Here is a 14266-nt window from a genome sequence, read left to right as displayed (position 1 = left end):
TATGACTTACCAGTATCATTAAGACTGGGTGGAATTTTGACAAACAGAGAATATTTGAGGGAAACTAATTATGATGTTATGGCTTTGAATGAATTTTTGTCTGATAATGAACCATCTTTTACAGATGAACAACCTTCTGTCTACAATCAAGCTATACACAGCATTGAATCAAATTCAGGAATTGTATTCTTTTTAGGTGCTTTTGGTGTAACTGGGAAAACTTTCTTGACTAATGTTCTTTTGGCTAAAGTAAGAAGCACTCACAGCATTGCTTTGGCTGTCACATCATCTGGCATCGCTGCTACACTATTAAGTGGAGAAAAGACTGCACATTCGGCTTTCAAACTATCACTTAATCTCAATATATCGAAACTCCTACATGCAACTTCAGTAAACAGTCTAATATGGCAAAGGTTTTACAAAAATGTAAATTAATTATTTGGGAAGAGTGTCATACAAGAACGAGATTAAAGCTCTAAATAACTGTCTCAAAGATCTCAGAAATTCAGATACACTCATGGGAGGAGTTACTTACTGTCCTTTTAACTGGAGATTTTCGTCAACCTCTACCAGTAGTGCCTAGAGGAACTCAAGCCAATGATGTAGAGGCATGTATCAAGACTTCATGTCTGTGGCCTCATATAGTAAAACTCTCTCTTACTAAAAATATGAGAGTGCACCTGAAAGGAGACAATACTGCTGGACAGTTTTCTGAGCTTCTGTTAAAAATAGGAGATTTTTAATTCCCTGAATCTGAAGGAAAAATGACTTTACCTGCATCATTAGGTACAGTAATAAGTACTTTAAAAGAGCTCATAGATAGAATATATTCGGATATTCGAAACCTCAGTAACAAATCTATGGACTGGCTATGCAAGAGAACCATTTTGACAAATAATGAAACAGCAGCTAAAATAAATCAAATATTAGAATCATTTCAAGCAGAAAGTATGGAATATAGATCTGTTAATTCAGTATTGGAAGTCGATGAAGCAGTTAATTACCCAGTTGAATTTCTCAATTCTCTCAATCTATCTGGGTTTCCACCACATGTGCTAACTTTGAAAGTTGGTGCTCCAATTATGTTACTGAGGAATCTTTGCCCACCTAAGTTATGCAGTGGTACAAGACTGTCAAAGGAGAATTGGTGCTCACATGCCGATTATACCATCGGACTATCCGTTTAAATTTAAGAGATAGCAGTTTCCTGTTAAAGTATGTTTTGCAATGACAATAAATAAATCGCAAGGTCAAACATTACAAGTTGCTGGGATTAATATTAGAGAAGACTGTTTTTCACATGGGGAATTTTATGTGGCATGCTCCAGAATCAACAACGCTTCAAGTTTATTTATTTTGGCGCCAGAAGGAAAAACATCTAATGTAGTTTACAAAGAAGTTGTGGAATAATTTTATTTTTATACTATACTTAATATTCACTTACTTTATATTCATTTTTTGTTATTTGTTATTTAATGGTTTTAAAGAATCACTCCAAAACATTCAATAAATATGTTTAAAATTCAAGTATCGTGTGGGTGAGGCTGCGACGGGTATCCTGCTAGTATATATATATATATTTATATCCCTTTGCACTGTTACATTGTATAACCTTTACTTTTTTCTTAGTTTTTATAATGTTTGATAAATTTTTGTATTAAGTAAAAATAATAGTTGAGGGAGAGTATTTTGTAATACAGAGGAATTACTTGATCATTCTTTAATATACCTTAGTAGATATGCATAGGATCAGGAAAGCACAAGATCTAAATGTTGGACAGTGGTGACCTGTGCAAGGTCAAAGTTTGGATTGCGTTATCAGTTTCTACTCTATCATCAATCAAATTTGTGAGTTATTGCAACCAGTTAAGATGCTAATCCATTCTGTGAAGAGAGATTAGAGTTAGGATTAGAATTTTATGGAGAGAGGTGAAGGATAAATTATCAAGATATGTCAATAGTAAACAGCATTTTATAAGACACTTGGCCAAATTTATGTTTAAATGGAAATGTAGTCGCTGCAGAGGGATTACAGTACATTTTCCATGCTCTTAGTGCCATGTGTTCAGCAGATAATCAATCACCTTAGGAGGAGTGCCATCAGTCAACTTCAACAGCTTACTCCGAATCAGACTCTGACAGCTGTTAAGGTAAGTTTATGATTTTTCCTCTCTAGACTAAACTAACCTTAACTTGAACTTTAAGCTTAAACTAAGCTTCACAGAATGGATTATATGTCCTCTCTTCACAGAATGGATTAGCGCCTGAACAGGTCACCATCTCAAAAACTGATTATGCGGCATGGACTTTGAGCTTGCACAGTCACCCTCTGTCCAAATCTGCTTTCCATTGTTTAGATGTTGTGTTTTTCTGATTCTAAGAATACGATGTACTATGGTATGTTAAAGTACAAACAAAATTGAAGTTGATCAGAGAAAAGAAATAGAATTACTGGTAAATATAGGATGTCTCACGAAGAAATGTAAAAACTTTCAGAACATGTTATAGTGGTGAAAATAATGAAAAAAGTATGTAAACATAAGTATGGAAATGTTTTGTTTTCAAGTTACGGCTAGTGAAAGATTTTGCCTCGATTTCAGCTCTTCTAATAAAAAGAAGCCCTCATGTAATTTTTGGGACCCAGATTAAGGAGTAAAGTTGGTGGTTTATTATGTAATTTGAGCTGAGAAGTAGGATAAAAATGTCTCAGAACTGTAATACAAAATTTGAAAAAAACAAGTATTTTTAGGGTATTTTTAAGTAGTACAATAGTTTTCTGAAATGACTGATAAATGTTGGAAGATTTAGAAACAAAACGTGTAGAGAATTCAATTATGAGAAAAGTAATGTAAATACAGCCAATAAAAAGTAATTAAAAACATTTAAAAATCTGTTTTTTAATGAAGCAAAACGGACAAAAAATAGACAGAAAATCATGTTATTCTTTCTGTTTCTAATAAACATTCTTTTAGGCATTCTTTTTAAACAGTCTTCGGTTATCAGCATTTACAAATGAAAGAGTCATTTCCACCGTATTTGCTTTCTATTGAATGCCAAGTAAATCATTGTGTGAATGATGAACATTGTGTGATTCAGCATATTCAGCGTAGCCCAGGCACTAGTATAAGGTGAATTTCATGTTGCACCGGTTTGTCAAAAAACAAAGTGTGGCACATCCTATGAAAAGAAAATCTTTATCCTTTCTGCCTGCAGAAGGTTCAAAATTTGTGGCGAACAGATTGCCAAGAGCAGTTAAACTTATGTCATTGGTTTCTAGACAGAGCTTATAACGCAAATTCAATTTTATTTACTGATAAAGCCATTTTTATGAGAAACAAGAGTCTTCAATTCCAAAAATAGTCATTTATGGAAGGAAGACAATCTACATGGTATGGTAGAAACTAGTTTCCAACATAGATTTCACATTAATGTGTGGTGTGGCATATCTTCTTTTTTTTGTTTTGCTGTATTAAGAATAATATTTATTAGGTACAGAAAGAATAATACAATTTTATGTCTATTTTTCATCTGTTTTGCTTTAATAAAAAAGTGGATTTTTAAAATGTTTTTAATTACTTTTTATTGGCTGTATTTACTTTAATTTTTTTCAGAATTAAATTCTCCACAATTTTTGTTACTAAATCTTTTGCATTTATTAGTCATTTAGTAAAGCTGTTGTACTACAAACATAAAAACACTTGTTTTTGAATTTTGTGTTTTATATAGGATATTTTAAAAACTACTCGAGTTACAGTTCTTGAACCTATTTTATCCCATTTCCCAGTCCAAATTACATAAGAAACCACCAACTTTACTCCTTAATTGGATCCCAAAAATTACAGTAGGGCTTCTGTTTATTACAAGAGCTTCAAAATCTTTTGCTAGCTGTAACTTGAAAATAAAGTGTTTTTAGACCTTTGTGTATGTGAAGGTTTTTCATTATTTTCACCAGTAGAATATGTCTCAAAAGTTACTATGTTTCTTCATTGCATATTCTGTATGTACAGTTAGGGTTCCGCATCCAATTTTAATTAAATTTGAAATACACCTTATCTAGGACATAAATAATTTGTTACTATTGAAATTTTTTGTTGGAAACTCCTTTTACTTATAAAGTTATATCCTTCATAAGTTACATAGTACCCTTACCAAAGTGAGGATATTTCTGTAATTCAACACAGTACAAGTGTAAAATGCATTAAATTTCAGACTGAATAAATAGGTGAAGTTTGTTAAGTTATTAAGGTGAAGTTATGAATGAGATTAAATTCACTTAAGACTAAATTAAGATAGATTATGATTAAGTCCAAGTTATATAATTAGTGAAATAATAAGTCTGTAATAATATCTTATTGGGTAGTGTATACATGTATAAATAAATAATTTTTTGTGGGTTAGCGAGCTTTACGTTATGTTTGCTGATATAGTATAAAGTTGGGAGTGTGAAGTTGTTATGTTTGCTGATACAGTACGAAATTCAGAACATGGAATTGTTAGTTGTAGGTTATAATTGGCTTCAGGTAGAAATTTTTTTGTGTGATGATTGAGAATTAAATAAATTTTTAGTATTATCAGAAAGTGATGATTCTTAAGAGGTTTTTTGTATGACCAGAATGTTTTATCGCATTCTAAAAAAATGCTCCGACTGTGGAAATCAGTTGGCCGTTAACGAAGAGAATGGTGTTTTTCATTGCACAAAACATATTGTAACAATTGATAGTCATAAGAGAAAAATATTGAGTGCAAAAAAGAATTATTTAAAATAAAAGCACTGTCTTTGAAAACCACAACCTAAGAAGACAATAAATTTGCCAATTCACAGCATTTTAGATTTTAATAAAGTGTCCAAGACTAGATGTTCTTTGCAATGAAATAAACTTCACTCTGTAAACATATATAGACTAGAGCTCTTACATGTGAAGTGTGCATGGAAGAAGTTTGAAAATGTCAGGTGTTATTTGTAGTGTTAGTAAAATGGTAGAAATCATTGAAGGCAAAATTGTCTGTCACAAATATAACCATGGAAGATTAATTGACAGTAATTAGATTTTTGGTGGTATTGAGCATGACAGCAAAATATTATTTTTGTTCTAGTGCCCAGGTATTGAAATCCATCATTAAGCAGTATATTTTGCCTAAACAATTTTGCCTAACAATAATTAGTGATTGTTATAAATTCTACAGTTGTTTACAGCATGACGGATATATTAACTGTCACCAATTCCATAAACTTTGTTGACCCTGATATAGGGGCATGTACACAAACCATAGAAAGGATATGGCAAGCGGTATCTGTGCCAAGATACGGCAACAGAAAACACCATTTATGTGGCCATATCATTGAATTCATTTTTTTCAGGTTGCATACTGAACACAAATCACATATTCATCCTCTATTTAAACATATAAGCGAGCAGTACAATGGTAAAAAATGACGAGAACCTCTTGACACTGATCACTGATCCTCAACTCCATGATAGTGACAATTCTGAAAATGGCTTTTGAGAAAAAATTAATGATGATAAATTTCTGTCAAATTTATTCATTGCTTATAATCCAGACATAAAATTTACGACTTCTGGTGCATGGAACTATTGAATTTTTCAAATTTAGTAACATAAATATCCATTGTACCAAATCTCTGTATCTGTATACAGTTACTTATCAAATTTTATTTGTTTATATGTTCTAAAAATATTAAGCAAAATAGATAGTAGCAGTACACTCATATATTTTCCAGTAGTTTATTTTCATATTTTAATTTTTTATCATGGAAGACTGCAAAATCAAAAAAAATTAAAAACCAAAAGTTTTGACAAATTACAATTCTTTCTTTATCAAAGGGTATTATTTCTATGATTTAATGGGAGTGAATGTAATCCTGCAGTTATACCACCAAATATATGTTGATTCTTTCTTTGAACTATATTTGAATTGATTTTTTTATTTGTATTCTGTGTTTCAGTTCTGATTTCATTCCTGCACTTTACAATGTCTTCAGGTATTAAAGTCATTTATTTTTTTATTGCTGTTTTGTGTTTAACATTAAATTTTAGTGTATTTATAAGTGCATCTTTATGAATAGTAATTTCTTGTTGGAGATTACATTCTTGTAATCTACTAAAATAAATAAATGTTAAATATCTTCAGCAGTAATAAGCTATATCACATTAAAAGTAACTTCTCCTGATGGAAGTTATCAATCAGTATTCTAAGTGAAGTCATCAGATTCTTAAAAATGCAATTTATTTACTTTTCAGTAACTTACAGTACATAAAATTAGAAAATCGTGTTGCAAAATATAATTCTGATTAACTTTGCCATTGATAATTAAAATTAATACTAAATAGAAAGAAGTAATTATGACCTTGGAATAACAATTAAATCAAAAGAATTACTTACTTTACTATTTACTAAAGGAAACTAGATTACCCAAAACAGGATGTATTCTCATGATGGAATCTTTGCTTGTACACTCAACTGTTACCACACATTCTCTTATAATATCACGCACTGTCTGAATGTTCGCTGGTTGTTGGCATTATTTATACCTCTGAGTCTATGGCTTGACCTGGCTAATAGCAGCCAATTCATTTGTTTGTCACTTATGTGCAGTAGTTTCTGTTGTCTGAATCTTCTATAATAATCTAGAAATTCTTTATTGTTCCTGGATCTCTTTTAAAATCTATTTCTAGATTTAAAGAGACAAATTTTACTTTCTTCAGTTTTTCTCTTTCTTTTTCTTGTACTTTTCATTACTAGAACCTTCTCTATCTGTTACAATATCATGATTAACATAGGCGATGTGACACCATTGTTTAGATTGCCTAAAAAATCCTTTGAGAAAAAATGTCTTAAAAATTAAAGTAAGCAAGTTTTCATAAAGTTACAAATAATTTTGTAACTTATAATATATAAGTTACAATATTTGTCAAATGTTTTCAATATAGTACAGTAAAGAATTTTATGTCTTATGATGAAATTAATAATTAATCATGTAATAAAAGTTATACACAAAATTTATTTGACTTAAAATAATTTTGTGCATCATTTAGTTATCTAATAATGATTATCTTGTTGAGAAACTACCGTTACGTGAATTGGGTTCATCTAAGCACTAAAAACTGCCATAGTATTAAAATATAAACTGTATTTTGGCAGTTTTAAGAAATGTTCAAAACAATGAATTTAATCTAATAATTTTATATAATAAATATTTTTACAATTGCATATTAACAGCAGAATATAATCATTTTAAACAATTAAAAGATTGTTTCACTCACCTCTTTTCTTCTTTTTTTAAATATTTTTATTAAAACTTGTATAGAACTCACTTCTTTAGAATAATTTTTTTAGTAATAAAATAATTAAAATTTTAAAATCACACATAAATGTTTAAAAAATAATAATTTAATGACTGAAATAGCAAACAGCTCTGCAATATAAAAATACCAATTATGTCTTTAATTAATTTATTACAAAAAAAAATCTATTACGAAGAGGCATAGATCTCAGTGAAAATATCCAAGACCAGTAGCAGTAAGAGAAATGAAGTTAATTTAAAATTAGCTATTTTTATTTTTGTTATCTTTCTTCATGATGAAAAATATCCTTAAAAAAAACGTTGCACTAATTCAATGGATGTTCATTAATAGCAGTGACATATCTTCTGTGTGAATGATATATTCAAGCCCATCATCCTCTGTAATCAACCATATTAATTCTTTTTTTATTATTTGATTCATGGCCCATCTGCTTTTTAAAAGATATTTCTGTCACCAACTTCAGTTTCACTGAAGTCTGTTCACTATTCTCATAATTTTGGAAGAGGTTTTTCTCTTCATTAACAATCCTTTTTCTTTTTACCTTTTTTGCATTGTATTTGTGGTTATATAGCCTGATTTCTCAGAAAGTTTTAATGAAAATAATATAAAGGGGGAAAACAGTATAATAAATCATAGTAGTTATGAGTAGTAAATTTTGAATTAAATGCTGCTATTTTTATTAAACAACTCAATAGAAGTTTCAAACAAGGTTTATCGCTACTTCTAATTTAATTATATTTAAAAAATACCCTGCAGAATGACATGAAAATTAATTATGAAAACATGATACAAAATTTAGTTGTTAAAAATTATTTTTCTCTTAATTTTTTTATTCATTCATTCACAAGTTACATGTTTTACAATATGCTGCCAATGTTAGCATTTGCTGCATGCATTTATAGTTTCATGCATGCAGGGCCATCTATCAGCTATTTACGAAGCCACTGAAGTTGTTTTGATTCTGTAGTCGTTTGGCTGCTGGTGAATGCAGATCGCAATGTCTGTGACAATCTTTTCTCCCACCAGTTGTGAAATGCACAGTGTGATTCGATTTTTGTGTGCAAAAGGACCTTCAGCTGCTGAAATTCATTGGGAGTTGTGCCTAGTGTATGGACCTACAGTAATGAATGAAGGAAAGGTTAGACAATGGTGTAGAGACTTTAAAAATGGCCGCACAAATGTGCATGACGAAGAGTGAAGTGGCAGACCCAGTATTCAGACCAACGAAATCATTGAACAAGTGAATAAAAAACTGCGATGTGATCAGCGATTGACAATTAGTGCTCTGGCTGATGAAATTCCACATGCTGAACGCATCTATCTACACAATTGTCATAGAAAAGCTTGGATATCACAAATTGTGTGCAAGGTGGGTACTGAAAATGCTTACTGACCAACACAAAAAGCAAAAAATGTGTAGTGGATGAGCGTTTATGAATCTCTATTGACAAGATGGAGATGATTTGTTTTCCCACATTGTTACATGTGACGAGATGTGAATATCCTACACCAGTGCAGAATTGAAACAACACACAAACAACAGTGGCGCCATTCAAGTTCCCCAGAACCAAAAAATATTTAAGCAATCTCCGTATTCGAGTTAAAAGTTGGCTACTGTTTTTTGGGATGAAAAGGCTGTAATTTGGTTGATTTCATGGAACATAGATCAACAATTACAGCTGACTTGTACTGTGAAACATTCACCAAACTGAAATGTGTGATCCAAAATCAGTGACATGGGAAACTGTCAACCAGCATAATCCTCCTTCATGACAACGTGCATTATCACACCGCTGTCTTAACCAAGAAGAAAGATTCAAGATTTTCATTGGGAACTTTCTGACCACCCTCCATATAGTTCCGACCTTGCACCTGGAGACTACTTCCTTTTCTTACATTTAAAAAAGTGCTTGGTGGACAACAGTTTAAAAACAACAAGGAACTCAAGACTGCTGTTGTCAATTGGTTCAATTCCCAGGCAGCAAACTTCTATTTGGAGGGGTTAAAGAAACTATTTTTGTTTAATTTATAAAACTAAATGTAATGATTGTGATTGTATTTGTATAGAAAAAATAAATAGATCCTTTAAAACTAGTTTTCTTGAACATTATAGAATTTACAAAAGTAATAAATTAGGTTTATCTTGTGTGACAGATAATCTAATAAATAATAAACATTCTATTTCTGATATTAACACAAATTTAGAAATATTAGAAATCAATAAAGATAACGTAATATTAAGTATATTAGAAAAACCTTACATATATAAATTCAAACAAAATTTCAGTTTGATAAACTGAACCATCAGACAGTGTTTGAGGGAGACCATCTTACAAAAATTGCAACAGATAGCTGCACTCGTGTAAATTAATATGCAATTTTTGTTATTTTAGTATTTTAATTTTAAAATTTTTATTATATAGTAATGAAATTATTTGATTCGTGACTGAGGATATGGGATCCTGTTTCATGAAAAATTAAGGTGAGATATGCCTTATCTCAATAATCTGTGTTACGTATATTTCTTAAAATTTATATAAATGTATATATATATATTTTTTTCTGAAGTCAGTACTTATAAGCCATTCCTCTGTACCAATATATTGTAATTTTTATAATAAAAAACCAACTTGAACAACCCAAGTACAGAATTATAAATTGAATGAAATTACACTTACCTTATTTTTATTTTTTTTATTCCAGTACCACTTTTGCTGGATCCCACATCATCAGTTGTATATAAATTACATAAAATTACATATCAAAAAAACAGTTTTTTATTTATTTTTTTTGTTTTTTAGAAAAAAAATTAAAAGATCAATATATTAAAATTACTGTCATATGTAGAAAACATGAAATCAATTAAATGAAATAATTACATATGTTTAAATATGACGTCAATTAAGAATTAAAAATTAAAATTAACCATAAAAATCAAATAATTAGAAAATTTATACCATGTAACCTGACCAGCCAATGTTAAATGACTGAGTGGATTTAAAATTATTTACATACATTCTGATTATACTTTTTTATCTAAAGATGTGCTGCCTTATGTTGCTGCTTTTATAAGAGTGTCATCTTCATACTCTGTCTGAAAGTTGATAAGTTGGAAATTTGTTTGTACTTGCCTGATAATTTCTTGCCTGTTTTTATTTCTTCCACTAAGTGTAGTACAAATTATTAATAATAAATGATAATTGTAAATTAATAAAAAGAAATTAATAATAATAAAAATTATTATCCTGCATTACGATGTGAAATTGTACTACCTGGTTAATTGTCTGCAATAACTTGATTGTTTGTCAATGGAATTTTACAAATGAGGTGTCATTTTGTTCAAAATAAAATGCTTAATAAATTTTGTAATTAGTAAAAATTTAATCAAACAAATAATTACAAAGATATTGAAGAAGATTAAAAAATTAAGATAGCCTCCATGTTGAAATTTTTAAAGGTGACGTTTTCAAAATTTTTCATTCTGTAGAACATACACTAGTCTTAGATTTGGCAAATGTAAGTAAAGTAGGTTTATCCATTCCTGAGAAATAGTTTTTTTTGTTGAAAATCACAAAATGGCTTCCAGAAGGAAATCAAAACAAAAAAGGACTTATGTCGATGTGAACTTTTTTACTCATTTTGGTGACCTGAATCAGTTTCTGAAGTTCAGCTAGTACATCCTGGAACAACCCATATATAGGAAAAGATTATCTTAAAGACAATTCTTTTAATTAATACAATTCTATTTTTTTCTTTTATTTCTGCAATGTGTTGTTCTGGTATCCAATAAAGCTTTACATTTTTTTCCTTACAGCCCAGACTTAATTTCATGTGATTTGCTAGATCCCTCCATTTAAAGCAGTTCCTTGCTAGTCAGTGCTGCAACAGTGATTAAGTTAAAAGAGATTTGTTACATTGGCTGTTTTCAGATGTAACATCATTTTATATAGAGGGTATTCAAAAATTTGTTCTGTGTTACAGTATGGCCTTTTATTGGTGAAAATTATGTTTTCTTTACAGGGTTGTTTGACATGGTAAATATTTAAATATTGTAGCGAGTATAGAAGGTTGTAGTAATAGAAAGTTCCAGAATTAGAGGTGAGAGAAAGAAAGAAAATTGACAAACAGATTGAAAAAGAAAAATCCAGAAAAAACAAGAACAAAGAAATTCTTTCTAGGAAGAATTTTTAGAATAGTGTAGATGGTTTCAACTGTAGAAATCATTATGCCTGATTGAAAAGGGTAGGTTGAACAAGCATTGGCTATTAGGTATAACTGCTGTCCAAGGATCAGCAAATTTGAGTTTATTGAAGGATACAAGTGAAAGCGCAACACTTAAGTATTCCATTTTGGTATAGTGTTGTATGCGGTTAAGTATGAGAAACTGTTTGGTGAGTTTATCATGAGCAAGAGACAAGGTGAGATTATTCATTGATAAAAACATACGCCAGTTTTTTTTGTTGTAAGTATTAGAAGTAAATAATTCTTTTGTCGGGTTAATTAACTGTTTGATATTGTAATTGTTATACTCGCTTGTTAATTTTGTATTAATTTGTAGTAGCTATTGTAGAGTTCATAGTAGAATCAGAATTGTATCTGTGAGTAAATAAATTGTATTAATAAGAGTATTTATTTGCACGATCTCTCAATATCCTTGTCGAACCACTAACACATAACAATATAGTAGTAAATAGTCACAATTTCAATCCCTTTTATGAACAACAATCCTGGTATGGTTTTTTCTTAGTTCTGGGTTTCTCAGAACATAAGTTCTGAGAAATTGATAAGTTATATGAAACTACTATTCAGGACTTTTTACATTTTATTTATCCATCTGTTCATTCATCTGCCTGGTACTACACAAAGTCTAAATAGAACTATTGAAAAATTTATAGCCAAGGATTATGGGTTGGATGCCGTCAGTTCCTTCCAATCCTTAGATGCGTATATTACCGATCTAACTGTTCATTCATATTAACAAAGTTTTTTCTAATACTACTATCAGCTGTTATAATGTGTATTAGAGAAGTATACTTAATAATTAAATACTGTTTCTAAAGCCTTCACCCCATTTTAACTATTTATAACATTTTAGAAATTCTCAGGTGAAACATCAACAATTGAGTAAGTGAACTAGTACCGTACAGTCGTGTTGTTGGGCTGCTCCGTGATAATAGCGTTTTGTCTGGTTTTTATGTCTCTTTCTTGGAAATGGACGATAGGTATTGTTAGGTAAGTGTTTACTGGACTTGTTCTAAATTTTTTTTGATTTTTGGTTAACGGGCGGATTTTTTATTGTGATTTTTGTCGTTTCGAACTTATTGCCACAGAAAATAAGGATTATAGTGGGCGCTCTTTATTTATAGTGAGCGACTCTTCGTTGCGCGTGATTATTTGGTTATCTAGCCGATAACAGATAACATATCAGAAGGCGGTAATATAATTAATACAATTATTATTAACGATAATAGACTTATATCATTAACTTGAAGTTATTTAAAATAAAATAATTAGAAATACAGCGTGTTTCTGATTTTACGGGTCCTCTGTATATACGGGCCTGTGGGATGTTATAAAGCTTTGTTTTGGGGCCCCGAATACTTTGATAGTGATAAAAGTGTGCTGATCGCTATTGATCTGACGTACGGTATAGCCACAGGATAAACGGGAATCTGTTTCATCCCACTAGGAAGAGGCATACGGCGGTCGCCGGTGAGGACAGATCGCTCTCTCCGAAGCTCCGCATCATCCCTCAATATGCAGGTAGAAGTTGCTGGCTCATAAAACTGAGTTGAGGGCTTCTTTGGCAACCTGGAGACTCGTAGCTAGGTTGGAGGTATTGGCTGATGATTGAAGTCAATATATAGACCGCAACGCGAAGCGTGAGATTAAGTTTCTCGATAAAGATCTCACTATACTGGCTTTAGAATTTAGAGAACTATGAGAGTTATCTCCATTGATTGATAAGATAACAATGACAACACAAACAGAGGTGTATCAAGAGTCGGATTTGGCGGTTAAATTGGAAATGGCGTCTCTGACGAGGAACTTTTCACTTGGTAGCCCCCTTTGCTTCCTCCTTGTTCCGAGAGGGTAGGGCTAAGCGAGGACAGGTGATCCGGGACAGTCGAGTGTGAATATTTCTACCGAGAGGTGGTAGTATATATAGCTCTGCGATTTTCGTTGTTTTGGTGATCTTTAATTAATATGTAGTGTGGAATTGTTGGTGCAATTATGCTGGACACAGCTGTAACTTTTCAGGATGTTTGGTTAACGAATAATTTTGTTTTTTACCATTTTTCTAAGCAAGTATTTTTAGCCATATGCTACAATGTATAACCTATTAGTGAGTTGGCTGAATTTTTCCTAAGTGTTTCGATGAGACACTACAGGACTCTGACGTCAATGTTGTAGAGTAAACAATGACTTAGTCATTTTTCCGCTACAGCAGTAAGTAACTGCTGAGTTTTTCTAAGTCTTAGAGATCAGTAAAAGGGATATCTTCCTTCCTTGATAACTTCTTTCCCGCACTTCAGTTTCAAAAACGGATTCCGGGATCTTCTCCTCCTGTTTAGTCCCTTACCTCCCAATTTTGGGGTTCAGTTTTGGGGTGATACATTTTTGTACCCCTCGCCCCCAAATTTTTTTTATAGAAGATTTGGGATACATTTTCCATATTCCCCACAAAAAAACCCGTCCTCCTGTGGTCTCTCTCCCGTTGGCTGGAGCTAGCGATGTATGTCAATTTTCCGATCTCGTGAAATTATGGAGAGTTGCTTCAGGAGACCAAGACAAGGTGGGCATCATCTCCCGAGACGCGTCCTCTTTCATTAATGATGACACTTCCATAGGTGCAAATACACAATTTTCTATGACTCATCCGAAGGAGGTGAACAGGCGGCCAGATACGCTCTCAGCTCTATTAGAAGGGTTCTAAAGAA

At 31.4% G+C, this 14266-nt stretch overlaps 1 protein-coding gene across 2 annotated transcripts in view; it reads left to right on the top strand.

The window, feature by feature from the left end:
* Positions 1 to 14266, top strand: part of LOC142326106 (golgin-45) — a 60967-nt gene that overhangs the window by 8402 nt on the left and 38299 nt on the right. For both annotated transcript variants that reach the window (XR_012756693.1, XM_075368295.1), the window contains exon 2: positions 5966 to 6001. Coding sequence is in view for 1 of the 2 variants with exons in the window: in XM_075368295.1 (XP_075224410.1) it covers positions 5992 to 6001 (10 nt within the window). In the remaining variant the exon portion in view is untranslated. The remainder of the gene's footprint in view (positions 1 to 5965; positions 6002 to 14266) is intronic.

The sequence above is a fragment of the Lycorma delicatula genome, chromosome 1, assembly GCF_047948215.1.
Source record: "Lycorma delicatula isolate Av1 chromosome 1, ASM4794821v1, whole genome shotgun sequence".
NCBI classification, from domain to species: Eukaryota; Metazoa; Arthropoda; class Insecta; order Hemiptera; family Fulgoridae; genus Lycorma; species Lycorma delicatula.
Note: the sequence above shows the minus strand (reverse complement) of the source record. Positions and strands in the feature narration are given on the sequence as shown.